General features: G+C 40.5%; 1 protein-coding gene and 1 pseudogene across 6 annotated transcripts in view; one reads left to right on the plus strand and one right to left on the minus strand.

The window, feature by feature from the left end:
* Ift80 (intraflagellar transport 80) overlaps positions 1–24,689 on the minus strand; it is a 108,936-nt gene that overhangs the window by 20,898 nt on the left and 63,349 nt on the right. For all 6 annotated transcript variants that reach the window (XM_076574225.1, XM_076574226.1, XM_042279140.2 and 3 more), the window contains 4 exons: positions 16,736–16,854; positions 13,440–13,514; positions 6,135–6,298; positions 2,546–2,610 (listed from right to left, as the gene is read on the minus strand). In XM_076574225.1, coding sequence (XP_076430340.1) covers positions 2,546–2,610; positions 6,135–6,298; positions 13,440–13,514; positions 16,736–16,854 — 423 coding nt within the window. The remainder of the gene's footprint in view (positions 1–2,545; positions 2,611–6,134; positions 6,299–13,439; positions 13,515–16,735; positions 16,855–24,689) is intronic.
* On the plus strand, positions 20,982–21,687 carry LOC102905330 (gem-associated protein 8 pseudogene; annotated as a pseudogene).

Here is a 24,689-nt window from a genome sequence, read left to right on the forward strand (position 1 = left end):
AAGTAGATTGCCTCACACCTATATTTTAAAGATTTGTTAAGTAAACTTTAGAAATACGGGAATATCTCGTGTTTCTAGAATATTAAAATTTACAGTTTTTTTTTCATGTCCTTTCCTGTGAAACAGAAAATGTGATGTAGACATTATGCTTCCCAAATAAGACCCATAGTCAGTTATTTGGGGGGTGAGGGGGTGGGAGGGGAGTTGTCAGAAAAAGCTAATAACAAGTACATCCAGAACTTATAACTTAGACTTCCAACTTCAAGATCTTTGCTTTTCTATAATAGAATATTTCTGAACTATTGAATTAATCTATCCTATTAGCTAATAAGATGAAGTTTCTTAGAACTCAAACACTTTAGGATGGGTTCACTTCAGTCCAATTGATGAGTGATTTGTATGCTGTCTACCGTGTCTGAAGACTTTGCTAGGAACTATGGATTCAACAAGCATCAAAATTATACCATCAATTGTTGTGTCTACGTTTATATACATAACATCTTTTAAAAAAACACATATACCTTTATTCAATTGGTGGACCAGTCATTTTACTTCATAATATATATTTAAAAGGTAGCCCCTCTGGAACTTAATTCATATTTTAAACAAGACAATAATGCATGGAATCTTTTTTTTTTAAGACAGGGTTTCTCTGTGTATCCTTGGCTATCTTAGAACTTGTTCCATAGACAAGGCTGGCCTCAAACTCAGAGATCCACCTGCCTCTGCCTCCAAAGCACTGGGAATAAAGTTGTGCATCACCAGGGCCCGGTTTTGTTTCATGAACATTAAAGCACTCATTAAGTACTACGATCCTAGTATTTTAAAAATAGAAACCTTTCAAGTCAATTCTCTTTACAAGTAAAGGAGAGAGATGGTGGGGGTTAAGAGTGCTTGCTGAGTGGTCATGAGGACCAGAGTTCCCATCCCAACACCGGCCGCACACATGGTACATGCCTGTAACCCCAGATCGGAGGCAGGGTGCAGGCAGAAATGTCTCTGGGGCTCCAGCTTTTGGCTTACTAGAGAAAACTGATGGCCCAGGCTCATGAAAAAAAGATCCTGTCTCAAAGGAATAGGTGTGAGATGATAGAAGAGAATACCTGGCCACCTCTTCTGGCTTCTATGTTCAAGTACACACGCTTGAACACACATACACAAATAAATATGTTGTAAAATGAGTACTTATCGCCACCAAAAGAAGGTAATGTTGGTGGAGCATTAGAAATAGTTAGATAGATGATTCTGGTTTCTAAGGAAGTTAAATTCAGACACAGACAGTAATGACGTCTGGGTACAAAGAGGCCGGGGATGCTCGTCACTCAGCAGAGTGTCCCTGTCCTCTTGCCCAGCCCCCTCTCTGCTTCTGTTCGAGTCCTCCTGAGCCACTCTTTCCAGTGGGACACGAAAGCAGGGTGAGTTCATTTGGTCCCTCCCTTGCCCTACATTAACTGATAATCATCTAGTAATGCACAGACTTAATTTAGGTGTGGTGGCACATGCCTGGAATCCTAGCACTTGGGAGGTAGAGGCAAGAGGATCAGGAGTTCAAGGTCATCCTCAGTTACATAGTGAGTTTGAGTCAGCCTCAGCTAGACTGGAAACTTAGATACCGAGCCACTGGGCATATTAAATAAACTGATACTGCCAGATGATGTTACATTATATGATGGGTGTTGGGAGAAAGAACATTATGTATCCACATGGAAGGACCTCCAAAAATGGTGCTCTGTGAAGAAAAGCAAGGTGCAGACCTACGGGCTACACTGTTGTGTAAGCAGAGGGAAGACATACCAGGGCCAATTGTCTATGCACTAAGAATCTCTGCAAGGACATATAAGATATTAGTAACTGTGGGACTTACCTGGTAGAATATTAACAATTAGTATGGTAGGGAGAGATTTTTTTACAACATATTTGAATGTTTTTTACATTTCTGACTTACATGAATTTATACATTACATAAATGTTAAACAAACAATGACTAAGGAGGAAATGAAGTAACAATTCAGTAGAATTCCTAAATAATGTTAAAAGCACTCTTATGCTCTGAAATATCACTTGTTTAAAAGGGTAACTGTAATGCAATGTGCTCCTTTCTTTAAGACTAAAAACCAAAAACCAATACACATTACAATACACAAATACAAAATGCTTTGTATTTGATAGAGAATAATTTCCCTCTATAAAACAGTCATTGAACTATAGTCTTAAAACCTAAAGAAAATGCTGCCTAAGGACAAATCAGTACAAAAACTACTACAAGTTTATAAAGACATTTTTATCTGCAAAGTTTAGTAAACCAGAGCATGTTAGACACTCATCACATCATTTAGTCACTTGATGTGCCCTGAGAGTGTCCTGTGTCAGGGCTTCCCTGTGCTTAGTCCTAAACTATGGCATTTTTAGAGAAAATATGGAGGATATACACTCATTTTTAAATATTAAATTAGTCTGTTTTCTTCCTTAAACGATAGCTACTAATTTTAAAAGAGAATTAACTAAACAATGGTCATTTATACTAGACACAGCAAATGTTTATTACCTTATGAGAAAGAAGTTTCCCATCCCCTAAGGGTTTTCCAGTTGATGCTTCAAAGAGGAAGATTACTTGAAAAAAATAGTAGAACATGAGTGTGTTACAGTAAAACCATTGTTGGTAAATTTCAGTGGTGCAATCATAATTCTTAGCAGAATTTAACTTTATGACTCACAGAACCTCTACAGCCCAGAAAATAAGCAACACCAAATTTCTAATTATTAATGAGGTCACATTTTTTATGAAAATAGTAGAACTAAAATTTTTCCTGACACATATTGCCTAATTAAAACTGTTATTAAGGATTAATGGCCCACAGGTTTATCAGTGGCAAGTCTGGATGTGGATGTCATGTTAAATTCTGGTATCTCTGATTTAGACCTGTGTAACAATCATTGATGAAAGAAAACACGCATTAAGTAACTACCTACCATGAGGCCAGGCAATGTACTATTTGCTGTTTCTATAACACATTCATGTGTAAAATAAATAATTTATCCTGGGTTCTTGGCTGGGAGCTTCAAAATCCCTTAACATTTCCGGAAAATAAGAGTTTCTTTGCTATGTTAGAACAACAGATTCTTCATGGGTACTTTCTTTACTACAAGATAAGGGTTCACAATCAGAAAAACCAAGCAGCAATTAATAGGATGGAGCTTTTAGATCTGACTTCTGTGGATGAGAAGGGTCTAGAGATTGAGTTCAAGTGAGTGGCTGATGATTTAACCAACCACACAATGTAATGCATCCCCAAAGTTCAGTCAGAAAAACAAGCAGGGGACATGGGAAGTGACGGCAATCTCAGGAAGAGTACCCTCAATTTGGGGGGTTGTATGGATTCTGAATATTCAGGGTTTGAACAAGATCGCAGTATACCAGGCTTGAGAGGAAATGGATTGCCAATAATTGAGATGCTCTGTAGTCATTAGTTATTTACAAATTGATGGCCTTGTAAAACATTCAACTCATAGCCTCAGAGTACCGGCTGGCTTGCCTCAGAACTAAGCGGAGGTCATAAGCAACCTATATTTATTATAGACACGAACTTTGGGAGCTCAGCCAGTTCTCAGTCCGAGAACTTCCCTGAACTCTTTAGGGAAGGCTTCAGAACTGTGCCTCCCATATTTCTAGTGAATTCCTTAATTTTAGAATTAACTTAGAGACAAAAAGATGAGTGCTATCATGGTTTGGATCATAACTGCCTCCCTGAAGCTCCCCAAAGCAATGCTTACAAGTTCGGTTGCTGGCCTACAACAGGAGGCGCTGGAGGCGAAGGAAGGAAGCCCAGTGGTCAGGGTATGCCTCTGGGGGGATGGTGGGGCCTAGTCCTCTCCCTTTCTCAGCTTCCAGACACCAGGAGGTGAGTGGCTTTGCGCTACCATGTGTTCCCTCCCACAATGTTCTGACTTGCCAAAGGCCCAAAGCAACAGGATCACATGACCATGGACTGATGCCTCCGCTACTGTGAACACCAAGAAACCTTTCCATCTTGTAATTGATTATCTCAGGGATGTAACTGATTATCTCAGGGATGTAATTGATTATCTCAGGGAGAGAAAGCTAACACATGTCTAAGTAAGATGCAGTTTATAAAATATTTACTTTCTATTGGGTGACTATTTTAGAATTATTTAAGTAATTTTCTTTTCAAAGGTTGTTACATAACTTATTTTCCTAAATGCTAGTTAGGAGAATTAACCCCCATGATGAAATGGGGAAGATACTTCAAGATTAAATAATTTTCCTAGATCAAGAGTTGTTTTTAAGACAGGACATTTTCTAGGACCAACAGTTCTATGAAAAGAAATTACAATTTCTGAAAATTCCAAACCACCATATTAGAATGGGTATTACAAAAGCCACAATAATAAAAAGAGAAAAATGTCAGTGAAGATGTGGGAAAGTGGAAATTAGAGTATTTATACACTGCCTGCTGTTAGTGGTAATGCAGAATGGTGTTGCTGCATAGAAAAGAGCATGGAGGAATCTCAAAAATTATAAATAGATCTCCAAGGGAGCTAGGAATTAATCCCACTTGTGAGAAGCACTGGTTTCAGCATCTCAAGGAAACATCAGCATTCTCATAGTCATTACATCACTACTCACACAATGTGGAATCAGTGTGATGAGCAGAAAAAGAAAATGTGGTGTATGTGACTCACAGCATGACAAATGGGGGAGGGAGGGAGGGAGAGATCATTTAGCCTTAAGAAAAGAATGAAAGACAGAAAAGAAAGCCCTTCACATCTGGAAGACAGACTAGGTGAAATAAGGTGGCCACCAAAGGACAAGTATTGCAGAATTCTACCAATGTGAGGTGACCGGAATAATGGATGTTATAGAAGCAGACAGCAGGGCAGTGGTTGCCAGAGGCAGGGGGAAAGAAATGGATGTAAAGTTTCAGTAATGCAAGATGAGTGAGGTCCAAAGCTCTTCAGTGTAACACAGTGCCTATGGGGAACCAGTTACCAGTTTGAGAGCAGAGGTTTCGTGTTAAGTGTTACCACAAATAGAAACAGTAAGAGTGCCTAGCATGGGTGAGACTGCGTCTTGCCCATCTCTCTGTCAGGACTTCTGGTAGATCCTCTAATATGTCAATCATTCCCACCCCAGAGTCTTTCTACTTGTCTGTTCTATCACAGTTAGTGCCCCCCACGGCCACTCCTTCAGAGCATGTGTCATTAGCCATCGTTGCCTTTACATTTGTTTACTGACTTGTTCTTATGTTCTTTACATTTCTTTACTGCATTGTCTATCTTGATCACCAAGATGTTATATTTTGTACTTGTATTTTGAACTTCTAGAAAAGTACTTGGTCAATAATATCAATAAAAGTACTGCACTCAATAATATCTGCTTAATAATTTCATCTGTGGAATAGTGATGCCTTAAAAAAATAGTTTGATGTACCATGGCATTACAAAACACTGGACATATTTATTTTTTATTCATACTAATATGGGTTAGATTTTTACATGTAAGATTAAAACTATTCATACCCTTCTTTTATTTTATTAACTTAAAATATTAGTTGAAAAATACATAAACAAAATAAGTGGCATAATGAATAACATTTACCATATTACTAAATGAATAGAAAGGGAGTATTAAACATGTTTAAAAACTTAAGAATTAATACATATTTTGGAACCATAATCTTGAGAAAAGATTCTCTGATGAATACCTAAAGATTTATTTACCACTGGTCTTAGATATTGAAACAACATATATTTGTTCTGTTAATATAACAATTTTAGTTTTTATTTAACTTGTTTAGAACAAATCATGGAATTCATAATTTTTCCACATAATGCTAACTTACTAAGAGATGAAGAGGGCTTGAGAGATGGCTCAGCAGTTAAGAGCACTTATTGCTCTTCCAGAGGACCCGGGTTCAATTCCCAGCACCCACATGGCAGCTCACAACTGTCTATAACTCCAAGTTCTGACACCCTCACACAGACATACATGCAGGCAAAATACCAATGTACATTTAAAAAGAGAGAGAGAGAGAAAGAAATAAAAGTTCATAAAAATTTCATAGCGTTAAAACTGCATGAAAATTCGACATGAAAAACTGTCAAGACAGACTTACTTTTTTCGTCGGCCTTGTCTTTGATTGCTATAGTGTCGTTACTCAGGGACACGGTCTGCGCATTCAGGATGTCTGTTCTCATCCCAGGAAACTTTGGAGAAGAAATGAAGCGCCCTTCATAAGAATGCAAATAGATACCACCACCATCTACCAGAAGAAAATGTCTAAAAAAAAGAAACAAAAGACTTTTTTTTAAACAGGAAGATACTGTATTTCATTTCTGTATTAAAGAAGAGTTTATCCTTTGGGGAGAAAATCTAAATCCTACAATTATAATAAGTATATAGATGAAGACTGAAATATTAAAAAAATTGAAAGGATTTGTTTTGATTTGTTTTCTGGGCTTTTTGTTTTGTTTTTTTAAATAGAGGTAGAGAAGAAAATAAAAGTGTCCAAAGTCACAAGTCTAGCTACTAAAATTTTGATTTCATTTACATTATGCCCTCAACTCATTTCTTTTCCTGGGAAGAAAACCCCATGCAAAGGCAATTAGAAAATCCTCCAGTTTTCCAGTCATGGATGTTAATGTAAGACGCCCTTTGCTCCATGAAACAGTACGGATATGTATTTCATAATCACTGATTATGTAAAAGATAAAAACCAAGTGCTGGTTAGAGTCAAAACCAAAAATGACTCAAAAAATAATTTTAGTGCCAGCATTTATGAAAGTGAGATGCTTCTGATTTTAAAATTATGTATTAATCATCAGTATGTATTCATATCTAAACATTCATATATTTTTGCAATAGGCATTCAGTTCATTCATATGGCACAGCTATATTCAATGCCCGAGGGTACTTGTAGTTCATTTTTTCTTAAACATTTTATGGCGAATATAGTTTTCTTTGAAAATTCACATACTATAAACAATAAAGAAGAAAACAAAGACTTCAATGTACAGAAATCAATTCAAAATAGATCTCTACCTGATAAAGATAATAACCACAAACAAGGTATGAATATACCAACATTTTTAACTAATTTTTTTTTCAACATTGGGGGTTGAACCTGGGCTCTCCATATATGAGACAAGTGCTCTACCACTGAGCCATTCCCAAAGCTATTGACTCATCCTGTGTCTGTGCGTGCATACAGACATGCATGTACTACAGCTCACCATATGTGAAGGCCAGAAGACAATCTCAGGTGTAAGTCCTTGCCTTCTACCTTGTTTAAGAAAGGAATTCTTAGTACTGTACAGCTGCATACACCAGGCTAGCTGACCCACACACCTATGCAGGTTCTCTTAGCTCCACCTCCAATGTCACCACAGGAAGGCTGGAATTACAGATGTGGGCTACCACACTCAGTTTACTTGGGGTCTGAACTCTCATTTGTGTGGTAAGCATTTTGTCCACGGAGGCATCTCTCCAACCCCTAACTCTTTTTGAATAAACATTTTGTTTCAAATTATTCACTGTTGTTCTTTGTGGGGAACAGAGATTGTGAGACAGGGTCTTTCTATGTAGCCCTGGCTGTAAACTTTTTGTGTAGATCAGACTGGCCTCAAATTCAGAAATCCATGTGCCTTTGCCTCCCAAACACTGGGATTAAAGGCATGTACACGTCTGGCTATTATTCAGTGTTTTTTTTTTTTAATTTTATATTTTATTTTAGTTCTTGAAAATTAGATAGCCAGGACAATAGCTTACAACTACTATTTTGAATAAGACAGCTCTAGTATTATTCAGTTTTAAATAGTATCTATAATGTACATTCATTTCTGTCTACTTATTTTAAAATGCAATTTCTAGAAGTATACAGGCTCAAAGAGCATATACCTCTTAAAATAAAATATATACCATCAAATTGTCTTAAGAAAGGTTACATGGATGGATGTACACTACAACTATATTTGTATTCTTGTTTTCTTAATACTGAAAATAATACTTTTGAAATTTGATATTAAACATTCAAATGTCTAGACACAGAAGTATGTGTTGATTTGAGAACTGCTAATTGCTCTAAGTATAGATTAGTGACTAATGAATACCAAGTGTACATACACACTCTGGTTAATACTTAAGGATGGGTATTAATTTAATTAAAATATTTGGTCCTTATGGATCAGTATATGGCCACACATTACTAAATAAAATGGTATTTTCCAATTTTAACTAAGAGAAACATCATTAATATATTCTTTCTTTGTATCATTACCGAAAGCATTTGTTTCTTATTTTGTTTTTACACTGTACCAAAATCAATTCAGAACAGAACGAATACCTCAGCGTGGGACCTGTCACTTGGAAACTGCTGTACAAAACATAGGGAAATTACATTAAGATATGGTCATAGACCAAACCCTCTGAAAAGGCCTCTGACGACCCAGATAGTAACAGTGAGAACTGACAAATCAGGGGGCGGGGATGGGGGGGGCTGTTGGTAAACTGCTCTTCCCAAAGGCATGAGGACCTGAGTTCAAATCCACAGCACAGAAAATGCTGGGCACAGCAATGTGCTTCATAATCCCAGCACTGGGGAGGTAAAGACAGGTGAATCCCTGGGGTACCCTGGCCAGGCAACCTAGCCAAATTAGTACACCCCAGCCAGGTTCAGTGAGAGATTCTATTTCAGTATGGTACAGGAAAGCCCAGGAGGCCTCAATCCTACACAAACAAGAACAAGCAGCTAAGGAGTGCTGAGAGTGGGGAGAACAGTCTTTCCTCAAGGAAGAGCACGCCCACTGGTTATCCAACACCAAATGGTCAGCCCTGAAAACACGTACATACAAGTAACATCATACAGACAGCAAAATGTATTTAGACATATATGTGTGTGTGTGTATGCGCGAGTGCAGATGCACTTGCAGCACAAGCACTATATGTGTGTGTAATTATATATAATATATACATACACATGCATATACATGCAGCAACAATTAATAAAGAAGATCATGAATTTGAAAGAGAGCAAAGAGGGATAGATGGGAGAGAGTTTGGAGGGAGGAAAGGGAATGGAGAAATGATGTCATTACATTATAATCTCAAAAATAAAAGACATAATAAAAAAGTATGGCAGAGAACATTAGATGAAGACACTAGGCATGAACAAATGTGCACATGCACCTGAATGCACTCACTCCTACCTACACACACATAATGCTCACATACATACATAGGTACATGTATACATGCATGCACATGTGCACACACACCACACACACATACATATAAACACCACAATGATCAACACTACAAGCATTTCCTATCATAAATAAGACATCAGCATTTAAACTTCTCATGAGGAAATACTCTTTCAGTGGGTAAACATCTCTGACTATATAACAAGATCAGAGGCAGGCAGTAACTAAACTATCTTTTATATAATTTTATACCATCTTTTATACCATCAACACATACTTAAATTATGAACATATTCAATAAACTTATAAATAATATATAAATTTATTTGGAACTGTTGGGATAAAAGACAGTTGAGAAGTAGGGCCTTTAGATAGCTGGTCTCTTACCTTCTGAAGAGCAAAATGACTTGTATTTAAAAATTACAACATAATGAAAGCATGTTTCAATTTCATTAAACATGTGACAAAGCTCGATGTTGCATTTCCTTGATTACTCAGGATCATCTTTCTGATGACTATGTTCCTCAGTAACTAAATGACAGTTTGGATCCTCCTGAGAATCTGCTGGAGCTCAGAAGAAGAAGAAGACAAGAAACCACCACACTGTGCCTTTGACTTGCTCGTCAGTCCCCTCCCTGCTTGTAATTGTAGCAGCCACCAGTGCCCAGAGCATCAGGTCCTACTCTGGTTTATTTACAAAAGGATCTAGGCTGGAAAACCTGCTAATGAGCAGTGTGAATGCTGCCTAGGTGACAAGAGAAGAGAGGAATATAGTGTGTGATTCTGGTGCAGAGGTTTTATATACGTCTGTTTTAGGTAAATAGCAACTACATTTCCACTCTTCCCTAAGTCTTATTGCATAGCTTTTCAACACTTGACCTTGGCCAAAATGTGTAGAAGCAATTGACTAGCTTTTCTAAGTTTGATCTCTCATTCAGTAGGGAATCATTGTACTTAATAAATTGATTGACAGTTTTTATTTTTTAAAATTGTGGCTTCTGCCACTTCCTAAATATAACACCAGTATCACAGACACTGAAAACAACAATTAATAAATGGGACTTCCTGAAACAGAGAAGCTTCTGTAAGGCAAAGGACACAGTAAATAAGACAAAATGACAGCCTACAGAATGGGAAAAGATCTTCACCAACCCCAAATCTGACAGAGGGCTGATCTCCAAAATATATAAAGAACTCAAGAAACTAGACATCAAAATAACAAACAATCCAATCTAAAAAAATGGGCTGTAGAGCTAAACAAAGATTCTCAAAGGAAGAATTTCAAATGGCTGAAAGACATTTAAGAAATTGCTCAGCATCTTTAGTCATTGGGAAGATGCAAATCAAAACGACTCAGATACCATCTTACACCTGTCAGAATAGCTAAGATCAAAAGCACTGCAGACAGCTTATGTTGGAGAGGATGTGGAGCAAGGGGAACACTCCTCCTCTGTTGGTGGGAGTGTAAACTGGTACAGCCTCTTTGGAAATCAGTATGGTGGTTTCTCATCAAATTGGAAATCAATCTTCATTGAGACTCAGCTATACCACTCTTGGGCATATACTCAAGGAATGCTCAATCATACCACAAGGATATATGCTCAACTATGTTCATAGCAGCATTATTCATCGTAGCCAGGACATGGAAATAACCTAGATGGCCCTCAACTGAAGAATGGGTTAAGAAAATGTGGTATATATACACAATGAAGTACTACTCAGCAGAGAAAAGCATTATAAAATCTGCAGGCAAATGGATGGAACTAAAAATATCCTGAGTGAGGTAACCCAGACTCAGAAGGAAAAACATAAGTGGATACTAGATGTAAAGCAAAGGATAATCGGACAACAACCCACAACTCCAGAAAAGATAGCTAACAAGAAAGACCCAAAGAGGGACTCATGGATCACCCTGGGAAGGGGAAATAGATGAGATCTCCATGTGTAAACTGGGGATGAAGGGTGGGCGATGGAGGGTAAAGGATAGGGGATGAGAACATAAGGGAATGGGACGGTTGAGCTGGAACAGGGATGGAGGGGGAAAGCAATGAGAGAGATACCACGATGTAGGAAGATATCATAGGGATAGAGAGAAACCCAGTGCTAGGGAAGTTGCCAGGAATCCCCAAGGATGACCCCAGCTTGAACTACTAGAAATAGTGGAGAGGGTGCCTGAACTGAACTGGCTTACCCCAGTGACCAGAGTGGTGAATACCCTAACAGTCATCATGGAGCCTTTCTCCAATGACTGATGGAAGCAGATGCAGAGATCCACAGCCAAACACCAGGCTGAGCTCCAGGAGTTCAGTCGAAGAGAGAGAAGAGGGATTCTATGAGCAAGTGCATCATAATGATGATGGGGAAACCTGCAGAGACGACCAAACCAAACTAGTGGGAACTCATGAAAGCTGGATCAATGGCTGTGGAGCCTGCATGGGACTGGACTAGGCCCTCTGCATAGTGAGACAGTTGTGTAGCTTGATCTGCTTTTGGGGGGTCTCCTGGTGGTAGGATCAAAATCCATCCCTGGTACATGAGTGGGCTTTTTGGAGCCCTCTACCTATGATGGGACACCTCGTGCAGCCTTGACACAGGGGGAGGGCTTGGACTTGCCTCTACTGGATGTGCCTCCCCATGGGAGGACTTGCCTTCTTGTGGGGAGGAGTAGGGGGTGGGTTAGGAGGGGGAAGCTGGAGAGGCGGGAAGAGGGAAGAGGGGGATCTTTGGTGTGTAAAAAGAATGAAAACATTTTCTGAATAAAAAAAAAGTGGTTCCTGGAGTAACAGCTAGTCCCGGTTTGTTCAGGGAATCGCCCAGGGTTTCTTAGTCCCATATTGATTGAAGGACGTGGCAAAAAAACACTACTTTCCAAACTTCAGCCCACAGCCTAGTAGTAGCTCATGAAGACAATGAGTTTCAACCACTATTTAAAAACAAAAATAGAGTGGAGGTACAGCTCAGTCTCAAAGCACACGCACAGCCCTGGATTCGGTCTCCAGCACCATGGAAGGAAGGAAAAGGAGGAGGAGGGGGAAGGACAGTAGGGCAATGGTCAAGTTAGAAGTTCAGTCCTAACTGGGGCACTCTTACATTTGATACAAACTTAGGATAAACTAAATTTGAATAGAAGTGAAGAAGAAAAACAAATGAACAGAAAACAGGGGACCAAGCTAATTCTCCTTTTCAGTGTCATTCTCTCATATTGACACTAAATGTTACTTGTATTGAGCTTTCTGTAACATTTAAGATTACTATCTAATAAATTTCTATAATAAATTTAATATAATAAATGTTGAAATATATATATATACAGACATTTTATTTTCAATATCTTTTTAAGAATATAAAGAAGTTCTGAGAATAAAACATTTCATTACCACTGATCTACTTTGTTTTTAATTCTTAAACACATAACAGAAACAGACTTGTAGTGGGCAGCTGTTCCAGCTTTGACCTGGAAGTACTACCCCCACTGAGGCTTCCATAACTGTCACGCCTACAAGGCAGGGCTGGACAGGAGCGCTTAAGACCCGAGATCCGGATGTGCCGGCTCTCTTGGTTCCTGGACCCTGGACGCTGGAGGTAGATCGAGCAGAGTTCTCCAGAGACACTGCTGGACTGCGCTACACCTTTCCCAGACCCTGTTATCTATCCCTTTATTTGTAAGTTACCCCACAAAATAAACCTCCCTTTCAACTACGTGGAGTGGCCTTAGTACTACAACCAATACAGACTGATCCCAAATGATGATTATATCATTTTGTGAGATTTTTAGAAAGATGTATTTTGCCAGGCATGGTGCTGTACACCTTTAATCCCAGCACTCAGGAGGCATCACTGTGAGTTTGAGGCCAGCCAGCTCTACAAAGTGAGTTCTTGGACAGCCAGAGCTGTTATACAGATATACCCTGTCTCAGAGAAAAGGAAACAAAAAATATCAACAACCTTAGATATGTATATGCATGTTTTTCCTGCATGTATCTAAAGGTATGACATGCATGCAGTTCCCATGGAGGCCATCAGAGAACACTGGATCCCCTGGAACTGGAGTTACAGATGGTGTGAGCTGCCATGTGGATGCTGGAGATTGAACCCAGGTCCCCTACAAGAGCAGCCAGTGCTCTTAATCACTGAATCATCTCTCCAGCCCTTATGAGATGTTTTAAAGAGTGTTTTACTGTTGCATGAGGTATCCAATAGTTAAAATATAAACAAATTACCTTTCTGCCTGGAGAATTAAACTAACAGTTCCTTCTTTGAGATCAAATATAAGTGGTGTATTCCAGTTCTTCGTACTAAAATATGAATAAAAAAGACTTTCATTAGCATTTCAAATACTAAACACATTTTAATAAGCAAGCAGTTACTCATCTTAAATGGTAAGTTTAATTTCACAAATTATCGCATATATATTTCTATTAAAGCACCTGACAGATTACCCTAAGATTATTCACTCACATGTCTGTATCCTCAACTAAAAAGCAGAGATTCTGTGTCCCCAGCAAAAGAACATAACAGGCTTTCAATAAAAGAGCACTCACTGGGGTTATAGTTCATGAACTTGGGAATCTAAGAACAGCCCTTATCCTGCTGCCTACTCCCCCTGTGTTTGGGCAGGCCATCTAACATCCCTGTTCTGAGAAACAACAACACCATAGCATAGGATACCATACCGAGGATGGGTTAGGCAGACCTGGATTAAGTATCAGGCTGCACCTTCTCAGTCACGTGACTGCAACAAGCTTAGCTTCTGTAGACTAAGAGCTATATAAGTGTCTAACAAACTGCCTGATACAGATCAGTCACTGACAAAAGAATGTCATAAGAGCATTACGGCACCAGGTGTGGTGGCACACCCCTTTAATCCTAGCACTCAAGAAGCTGAAGCAGGTGAAGCTCTGAGTTTGGGGCTAGCCTGGTCTGCATACTGAGTTCTAAGCCAGCCAAATCTACATAGTAAGACCTTGATCCACCCCCACACCCCCAAAAGAGAAAAAAACAAAAATAACACGTTGAACATAATTATTTTTCCTATAGCTTCTAGTGTTTTGTTGGATTAAAACAAATTTATTCCTGCAAAGTACTCTATAAATGTAAGCTATGACCATGCTTACTCAATAAAATGACACATAGATGCAAAAATAATTCCTTTTAATAGGATAATATGATTCAAAGACATGGAAATCCAGACAAGAAAACAATCCACAGAACATCAAGCCGCTCACTGGCTTCTTTCTTGACTCTCTGTTGCCTCTCCTACTTCAGTACTCCCGATGTGACCCCCACCTCTCCTACTTCAGTACTCTAAATGTGACCCCCGTCTCTCGTACTCAGTACTCCCGATGTGATCACACCAAGCTGCAGATTCTGATTAGTTGCAGATTTTTACATATTGGGCAGGAACTGGAGCAGTTGTTAATTAAATTGAATATCATTACATTATGATTTACTGGGCCTTAGGATATCAGTGCAACACTATATTTAATATACTTCATTTCTTTATTCAAAATACTTACTAAGCGCCCACCACATGTTGAGTTAAGCATGGACAGACACTAGTAAACAAGACACACAGTCTCTCTCTACCGCCGAATTTATCAAATGATTAAACTATAAATACATCACAGTATAAATGCAAGCACAATTTTTTAAAGTCCTTAACATAAACTCTTGAGGGTATGAGTGGTCACTTGAGTTTTCTGGAGAGTTTAGACAGTAGCGTGCAAAAGCTGGTTTGTGGTAGTTAAATTTTTAAGGATTTTCAAAGCTGACTATTGAGTACATCCATTGTCTAAAATAAAATTATATAAACTTACTATGATAGACAAATTAAGTTCAAAACAAAGGTAACAAACACTCAGGACTGATCACCTCAGCTTCATTTATGCCAGTCAATTATACATATTCTAAGTTTTTACATCGTCCTAACTGTGCAGTGATAGTGTACACTGATTCCAGTTCTTTACATCTGTCCTAACTGTGCAGTGATAGTGTACACTGACTGCCAGTTCTTTACATCTGTCCTAACTGTGCAGTGATAGTGTACACTGACTCCAGTTCTTTACATCCATCCTAACTGTGCAGTGGTGATAGTTTACACTGACTCCAGTTCTTTACATCCATCCTAACTGTGCAGTGATAGTGTACACTGACTACCATTTCTTTACATCCGTCCTAACTGTGCAGTGATAGTGTACACTGACTCCAGTTCTTTACATCCATCCTAACTGTGCAGTGATAGTGAACACTGACTCCAGTTCTTTACATCCCTCCTAACTGTGCAGTGACAGTGTACACTGACTCCAGTTCTGTACATCCATCCTAACTGTGCAGTGATAGTGTACACTGACTACCATTTCTTTACATCCATCCTAACTGTGCAGTGGTAGTGTACACTGACTACCATTTCTTTACATCCATCCTAACTGTGCAGTGGTAGTGAACACTGACTCCAGTTCTTTACATCCGTCCTAACCGTGCAGTGATAGTGTACATTGACTCCAGTTCTGTACATCCGTCCTAACTGTGCAGTGACAGTGAACACTGACTCCAGTTCTCTACATCCGTCCTAACTGTGCAGTGATAGTGAACACTGACTCCAGTTCTTTACAGCCGTCCTAACCGTGCAGTGATAGTGTACACTGACTCCAGTTCTCTACATCCGTCCTAACTGTGCAGTGGTGATAGTGAACACTGACTCCAGTTCTTTACATCCGTCCTAACTGTGCAGTGATAGTGTACACTGACTCCAGTTCTTTACATCCGTCCTAACTGTGCAGTGATAGTGTACACTGACTCCAGTTCTTTACATCCATCCTAACTGTGTGGTGGGGATACTGTACACTGACTGCCAGTCTGTGTCTCTACTCACAGCACAATGGCTAAAAATCCATCGCTGTATAAGTTCTTACATCCTCATAATCACAACCTGCAAATGAGGTCTGTCTGCCTCCAGAAAGCTCCTCATCCAGTGCTTATGAGCACACACTGATGCCAAATGTGTTCCACACCTTCAGCCAAGTTCTTAGTACATTACCATTCTTTGCCTTCTAAGAAGGAGGGCACTGAATGTATTTTCCTTCACTCTTTCTGGACAACTCTGTGTCCTCAGTGCACATTTATGATTACTATAACTCCATGTCCTTACTGAATTCTTTCAGCCTGCTAGCCATCCTGTTACACTGATCTGCTGACTTCCCTTCTGGCTATCCTAAGCCCTGGGCTTTGAGTTAAGATTATACCAAAGTCTTTAGAACTGCAAGTAAACACCGATATGACATGAGATACTTCCAGTTTTAAAAGTGAGTATTCATCTCCGAAGCACAAACTTCATTAGATCTATTTTCATTGCATATAGCTCAGAGTTTTACCTCATTTTCCGCTCTAAAATATGGTGCTAACCAGTAAAGTTTTGAGAAAGTTAAGGTTAAAGCAAACTGTATTGATATGAAAACTTAAAGAATAAATCCCTCATCCTGACAACAACTCTGGATTTTAGGAAATATAAGATGCTCACGAGAACACGTAGCACTGGAGGGACGTTGAGACGACTAAGTGTGCATGGTTCAGAGACGCTTTGATGACCCTGTCTCTGAACTCCAGTAAGTCCACAGCATCATTGAGAACATTACGAACCTAAGCAAAACAAGAAAAAAAGGGGAAAGAAAAAAGAGGAGAAAGAAAATAAAATCAACATTTAAAAAAATCAATAAGCTAGTAAGAGTTTAATATGCATGAAAAATTCAGTGTACCCTTAATTAGCTAAGTATATAAAAAAGATTCATCTAGGCATAAGCTGATATACTTTGGTATAAAAGTCAACTAAGAAAGTACAGATACAAAAAAGAATTCTGTTAGAAATAAATAGAAAAGACCTATAAGGATTTTTAATCTTCATGCCAAAGCAAGTGATGCAGGAATGGGATGAAGTTAAAAATGCTCCAGCGCTGAGACGCAGTTAGAGGAGGGTGACATATAGAAGTTGGAAAGAGACCACATGATTTCTGTCCAAAAGAGAAAGAATATCTCCTTTCTGCTTAGACTTTACTTCAAACTTCAAGTTCTAAAAAAAGAGATACAATTGCTTTCAAAATCAAAAGTGGAGAAGGTATCGGTTTTATTTTATTTTTTTAATGCATAGTAAAGAAGCCAGACCACAGAGGGAAAGTCCTTCCATAGGTGAATACAGGTTAAGAAGCCGGGTGTGGTGATGCATGCCTTTAAGCCCAGCACTCAGAGACACACAAATCTCTGAGTTCAAAACCAGCCTGGTCTACAGAGTGAGCTCCAGGACAGCCAGGGCTCCACAGAGAAACTCTGTCTCAAAAAACAAACAAAGAACAAAAAACAAACAACAAAACAAAACCACACCTGCGAAGGGGAGACTCGAAACACTGGGAAGAAGCCAGTCATCCCACTCTGTGCATAATGCCCTACAGGAGTCTTGAGGTTGCTTTAGTCTGCCACAGCTAGCACCCACGGTCCCTTACATCCAGTAGTGGAGGTCCTGAGCTGGCCTATCTGGAGTCAACCACACCATTATCTTGTGTATCCTGACAACCAGTCCATCGCCACCATTATCCCACAGTCTGTTTTCAGGGTCTTGAGCTGACTTGCCCATTCTTCACTTCTGACCGTGGGTGCCCTGATGGTCAGTCCTGCTGGGAACTAATCTGCCTACACTCATCAGTTCTGAATCTGGGCAGCCACCACTACCCACTGGAAAAGAAGCTTCTCTAGCAGAGTGAGAGTAGCGTGGACCCACTGAGTATTTATTTTCTGCTCCACTCACTTTCCTGGAGATTTCATCATTTCATTTTCTTTACAGCTGAGTAAAATTCCATTGTGAAAAAAAAAAAAAACCCTTACAAACATTTATAGCAGACAAGTTTGCAAGGATTTAAGCATTTAACCGTACTGGTCAAAAGTTCTGAAGTCGATGGACAAACTATAATAATCAAGGAAGAGTGTGGATGAGTTAAGCTCTCTAAGCTCTGGGTGAGATCAAGATGCATGAGGTGGCAAGCATACCCTGATAAAGAAATAAGGAAAACAATGTAATGATACCTGCAAACTAGTCAATCTTGAAATTCTCCTCAAGATGTCATCATTTTTTCAAAAAAAAAAAAATAATGCAAAGCATTAATTAACAATGAAAAGAAAGAACAGGAGGTCATTCTTCTAAGTATGTCTTCAGATTTCTGTGTTCTGAGTGTTTGTGGCCCCCTCACTTCTGTTGTGGGATATTCAGGAAATCAATTTATGCCTTTAAAAAAAAGAGATGCTTGCCACTTTCCAATGAGGACACAGCTAGAACTTTCCAGCAATGAGACAGAGAGTACCCTATTTGGACACTATATCTACTGGCATCTTGGTTTTTGAATTTCCCAACTTCTAGAACTATAAGGAAAAAAATCTGTTGTTTACAAGCTACCCGATTATGGCATTCATTAAGGCCGCCTGATAGCTTGGACAGCATGCTACATATGTGCTCCCCAAATATTATCATGACATGAAATAGCAAAAGTGCATGCACATACACTCTTCGTCATAGCATTCTCAGTTCTAGAATCCTGTCTCAAATATATATAAGCAAAACTATGGAACAACACCTGTGCAGGCTGCTTCCAACAGCACTCAGTAACAGCAAAAGACTAGAAACAGCCCACATAGCTGCCAGCAGCTTGAATAAACCACTATGCATTTCCACATGCTGTATAGTTGGAAAACAAAATGAAGAACTATAAAGTGGCAATACAAGATACAGATAGATAGCATGTTTAGTATGTTATCTTCCATCCAAAAATGAAAGGAAATGCAAAAAATGACTCAGATTCTATCTTACACCTGTCAGAATGGCTAAGATCAAAAAACGCAAGAGACAGCTTATGCTGGAGAGGATGGGGAGCAAGGGGAACACTCCTCCATTGCTGGTGGGAGTGCAAACTTGTACAGCCACTTTGGAAGTCAGTGTGGCAGTTCCTCAGAAAACTGGGAATCGCCCTACCACAAGACCCAGCTTTGTCACTCTTGGGCATATAACCAAGGGATGCTCAATCATACCACAAGGACACTTGCTCAACTGTGTTCATAGCAGCTTTATTTGTAATAAGCAGAACCTGGAAATGACCTAGATGCTCCTCAACTGAGGAATGGATAATATGGCACATTTGCACAATGGAGTATTACTCAGCTGTTAAAAACAAGGACACCAAGACATTTGAAGGCAAATGGATAGAACTAGAAAATATCATCCTGAGTGAGGTAACCCAAATGAGAAAGACAAACATGGTATGTACTCACACATAGGTAGTAGATATTCACTGTAAAATAAAGGATAACTATGCTATAGTCCACAGCCCCAGAGAGGCTAGGTAACAAGTAGGGTTCATTGGGGGGGGACATCAAGACCTCCCTGGGAAGGGGAAATAGAAGAGATTTTGTGAGTGTACTGAGGGTGAGTAGGGATGGAAACATGAGTGATCAAGTTGGGGTGGGGGTGGAGGGAGAGAGTACTGAAAGAGACTACTGGAAGGGGTGGTGCATTTCAGGGTGAGGTAAATACCTGGTGCAAGGGAATCTCCCAGGAATCTTCGAGGAAGACCCCATCTTAGACTCCTAGCAATAGCAGGTAAGTAGCCTGAACTGTCTATCACCTATGAACAGACTGGTACCTAGCCCAATTGTCATCAGAGAGGCGTCATCCAGAAACTGATGGAAACCAATGCAGATCCACAGCCAAACATTAGGTGGAGTTCAGGGAACCGCCCCCAGAAGAGGAGAAAGGATTGTAGGAGCCAGAGAGTTAAGACCACCACAAAAAAATTCACAGAATCAACTAACCTGGGCTCATAGAGGCTCACAGAGACTGAACCGACAAACAGGGAGCCTGCACAGGACTCCTAACAGTGGGAACAGAGGCTATCTCCAACTCTTTTACTGGCTTTTGGGGCCCTACTCCTCAAACTGGGTCACCTTGTCCAGTCATAATACACAGGAAGGTGCTTTTTCTTACTGCAACTTGATATGCCATGGTTTAATGATACCCATTGGAGACCTGTCCTTTCCTAAACAGATACAGAGGAAAGGATTGGGGGAGGGGACGAGGTGGGGGGGGTGGGAGCTGGGAGGAGAGGAAGAAGGGAAGACTGCAGCTGGGATGTAAAATAAATAAATAAATAAATTTATTTTAGAAGAAGAAGAAGGAAGAGAAGGAGAAGAAGAAGAGGAGGGAGAAAAGGAGGAGGAGGAAGAAGAAAAAGGAGAAGGAGAAGGAGGAGGAGGAGGAGGAGAAGAAGGAAGAAGAAGAAGAAGAAGAAGAAGAAGAAGAAGAAGAAGAAGAAGAAGAAGAAGAAGAAGAAGAAGAAGAAGAAGAAAGAGCAATTGGCCAAAAACATAACAATTTGAGCATTAAACCAGGCTGTGGTGGAACTCTCAGGAGGCAGAGGCAGGACAATCTCTAAGTTCGAGGCCAGCCTGGTCTACAAAGTGAGTTCCAGAACAGTTTAGTTACTAGCACTCATACTTGGGTATCTCACAACCTCCTGTAACTCTAATATCAGGGGATCCAACACCCTCTTCTGGCCTCAAAGACACTCAAATATAGGTGCACAAACACACATACACATAACTAAAATAAATAATTTTCAATGAGAATCTCGCCCCCTCCGCCGAGAACCGGGCCCGGGGTTCCCACTGCTTGAGATCTGCAAGCTGTATTCCCACAAGTGCCACTGGGACTTCTGCAATCAGAGACATCAGCAATGACATCAAAATGGAAGACTGTTGGATCTCGGTATTCTCACCCAGTATATGGCAGATCCTGGTAACATTACCATCATGCACTTGCTTGGAGGCGAAGCCACCAGAGTGCCTACAGAAAGTCCAGGGATTCCTATCTCACTTCCCCATGGTTCTCCCCTCATGGAGTTCTTCTCTGGAACTCTCTTGCTTTTGAGGCTGGACATCTTTCAAGTCCAGCACATGGCCTAGCAGAAGTCTGCCTAGAGTTGCACATCTCAAAAGCTCTGGACAACCTCTGCAGGACAGCAGTAGGACCCAGGCATCTACGAGAAGATGAAGCTCTGCATGAGGAGGAAGGGCTGGAGTCGGATTCAGATGATGAAGCAGAATGCGACCTGAGCAATATGGAAATCGCTAAAGAACTCTGCCAGGACTGTGCAGAGACCGAGAGGCCCAGAGAAAAGCGGCAGTGACAAGCAGCAGTTTGACAAGGCGCAACTGGCTGACTATGTGAATGCGGACCACGGCCTGTCCTACAACTACCACCAGTCAGCGGAGCCTCCATCTGAGAGGCCTGGGGAGCAGCACCAAGCCGAGATGAAGCGCTTATATAAGGACAGTTCTCCCAAGATCCTGGCCATGGAGGCTGCTGTGCAGCTGGGCTTTGACAAGTACTGGGACAGAAAGCAGCTGAAATACTGGCCTGTCATTCCCCTCAAGTTCTGAGTCCTGGGCACAGGGTCTCTAAGGAATGCCTCCTGAACACAGTTCCCAGGCTTTCCCTCTTTTGAATGTATTCTCTTCATCTCTCCTGGACATCTTTCAGAGAAAGAGGCCTGTATACCGGCAAGGTGGACACAATCTGTCAGTCACTTGGACTTCTGTCAGCAGGAGGTATACCGTTGCCAGCACAAGGAAATGTGTTGACACACAGGGACAATGGTGTGCATGGCACTGCCTCTTCATTTGCTCTCTAATAGAGTCCAGTGCACTGAGATTCTTGCCTAGAGATACTGTCCAGTGCTTTGCATTTTTAATTTCCTTCCTGGATGTCACAAAAGCCTTAAGCCATGTGTCATTCCTTTTTTTCTTTTGAGACCACTTCTCACATAACCCTAGCTAGCCTCAAACTCTTAAATCCTCCTGCTTCCACCTCCCAAATGCTAGCTTACAGGTGTGCACCCCATTCTGGGCTCTAATCCACATATTCTCTCCCTCTGAAGATGATGCAAGTGTAGAGTAAGACAAATGCCACCTGTCACTCAGTGAGGTGTCAGCCTGCATGCTCTATAAAAGACCTGAGAGTAATTATTTTGGGCTTGGTGGGCCATGTGGTCTGTGTCATAACTGCCTAACCCTGTCTTTGTAACATAAAAACAGTCATAGATTCTGAGTAACAAGTGGATATGACTATGTTCCAATAAAACTTTATTTGTAAAAGACAGGCCATGGACTGGATTTGATCTACAACTGCTGTACACAGTGAAAATTGCCAACCTGACATTATTGTTACCATGTTTTCTGTCCAGAACTTGAATGTCAAACAGAATTGATAGCAAAGAACAGTAATTCCAAAAAGAAAGAAAGAAAGGAAGAAAGAAAGACACCCCATCTCAGTGGGGCTTGGTAGCCCAGGCCTTTAATCCAAGCACTCGGGAGGCAGAGGCAGACAGATCTGTGAGTTTAAGGCCAGCCTGGTCTACAGAGCGAGTTCCAGGACAGCCAGAGCTACACAGTGAGAGCCTGTCTCAAAACAACAATAAAAATAAAAAATGAAAAAGAAATCTCACACAGCAATGTCTTGTGATGAATTTTAAAAAGTGCACATTACTCTGTTCAGTTCAAAGCTTCCCCAGGATTGATTCCCTGACACTTCCTCATAATACTTAGATGTTTCAGCTTGACATAAATAAAATGCCTGCAATCCTCTATTAATCCCATACCTGCCTGTGCGGGCAGCAGGAGCTACACTTCTTTTTGTTTCATGTCCATAATCTCTATTAATCCTCTACAACTTGCTCTAGGATTCACTCTTTCTTCATAAGAAATGAAATGACTAAAAATCAGCTCTTGAACTTTGGCTGCTAATAAACATCAAATCTGTACTCCGTGCCAAAATTAGGTGAACAGCAAAGGAAAGAAGGCAAGCGACCCAGGAACCGCCTCATCCTCTACGCCAGTCCCCTTTCCCTCCCAGGCCCTTCTTCCAGATGGAGACAGCAGCTTCCTCCTTGGGAACTAACTACCTGCTGGAATGCAGCCTGGTGTATAAGACCTAGAGGAAGTGTTCTCATTCTAACCTGCTGTCTCACGAAAGCTGACAGTAGGAGACAGAAGCCTGTTACTGGGAAGTAGCAGCTGCCAGGTCAAAGACTGCATTTAACAGTAACAACTCAACAAGATCTCTAGTTTTTGATTAAGTAAAACACAGTCAGTCACAATTCTACTGCACATCTAAGGAAGTAATAAAACTTCAAATCATGCAAACAAAAGTGATTGTTCAGTCTTTTCGGAAATCCTGTCATCTCCAACAAAAGAAAGTAATGTGCTAAAAAGTATAGTCCCCAGTAAGAGAATCTTCCAAAATACTGAAAATGTTCCTAACAGAAAGGTAAACTGGAGTTGCCAAACTGACCAAATATATTAGTGTCCTTTCCTGCTGTTGTGAGACTCATAGGTGAGGGGTTTATTGCAGCTTACAGCTCAAGGGTACAGACCATCACGGCCAGGAAGTCAAGACAATAGAAGCCTGAAGCCACTGGTCACCCACACCCAACATCGGGAAGCAGAGCAATGACTATATTCTGGGTTCAGTTCACTTTCCCTTCTTACTATAGTCTATCATCCCAGCCCAGGGAAAATGGGGCCACCCACAGCGAAGGGGTCATTCCACCTAAATTAAGCTAATGAAGATAGTCCGCCACAGGCATGTCCAGAGGCCCATCTACCGGGTGACTCTAGATCCTGGCACACTGACAATTAATACCAAGCATCACACCAAACAATAAACTCCACTGCAAAGAGTAGGTTCTTAGGGAACTCTAGTTTGGCTGGATTTAACGTACGGGATTGGTGATGGCTGTGTGCTGCCTTCTCTTCCGCCCACTTCCATCCTGTTTTCACGGGAGCCACCTTGTTTCCCATCGTTATTGTGATCTGGGAATATGATCTAAGTAAAGGGGGAGGAAAAATAATCTGCACTTTTCATTTTAATGTGTGTGATTGCCCTGAGAGTGGAGTTACAGATGGTAGCAATCACCATGTGGGGGCTGGGAATCAAACTGGGGGCCGTCCTCAGAAGAGCAGCCAATCCTCTTAACCTTGAGCCATCCCTCCAGTCCCTAAATCTGTATTTTATTTACAGTTTTGAAGTGCAGAAAGTTGGAGCTAATCCGGTAAGTGGGTGAATGTTGAGTATCTTCTTAGAGCTTTTGTATTTAGTGTGTGTGTGTGTGTGTGTGTGTGTGTGTGTGTGTGTGTGTTTATCTTGTGTACCATGTGCATGCAGATGCCCATGGAGGTGAGAGAGAGTGTCAGATCCCCTGGAACTAGAGTTAGAGGTGTTTGTGAACAGCCATGTGAGTGCTAGGAATCAAACCTAGGTCCTCTATAAGAGCAGCTGGTGCTTTTAACATTGAACTCTCCAGGCCCTAAAGTACCTTCTTCAGAGAATGAATATGGATTTGTTTTGAATCGTATGTGGAATGGACCGAGTAGCTAAGTGGTGC

Source organism: Peromyscus maniculatus, chromosome 6, assembly GCF_049852395.1.
Source record: "Peromyscus maniculatus bairdii isolate BWxNUB_F1_BW_parent chromosome 6, HU_Pman_BW_mat_3.1, whole genome shotgun sequence".
Lineage (NCBI taxonomy): Eukaryota > Metazoa > Chordata > Mammalia > Rodentia > Cricetidae > Peromyscus > Peromyscus maniculatus.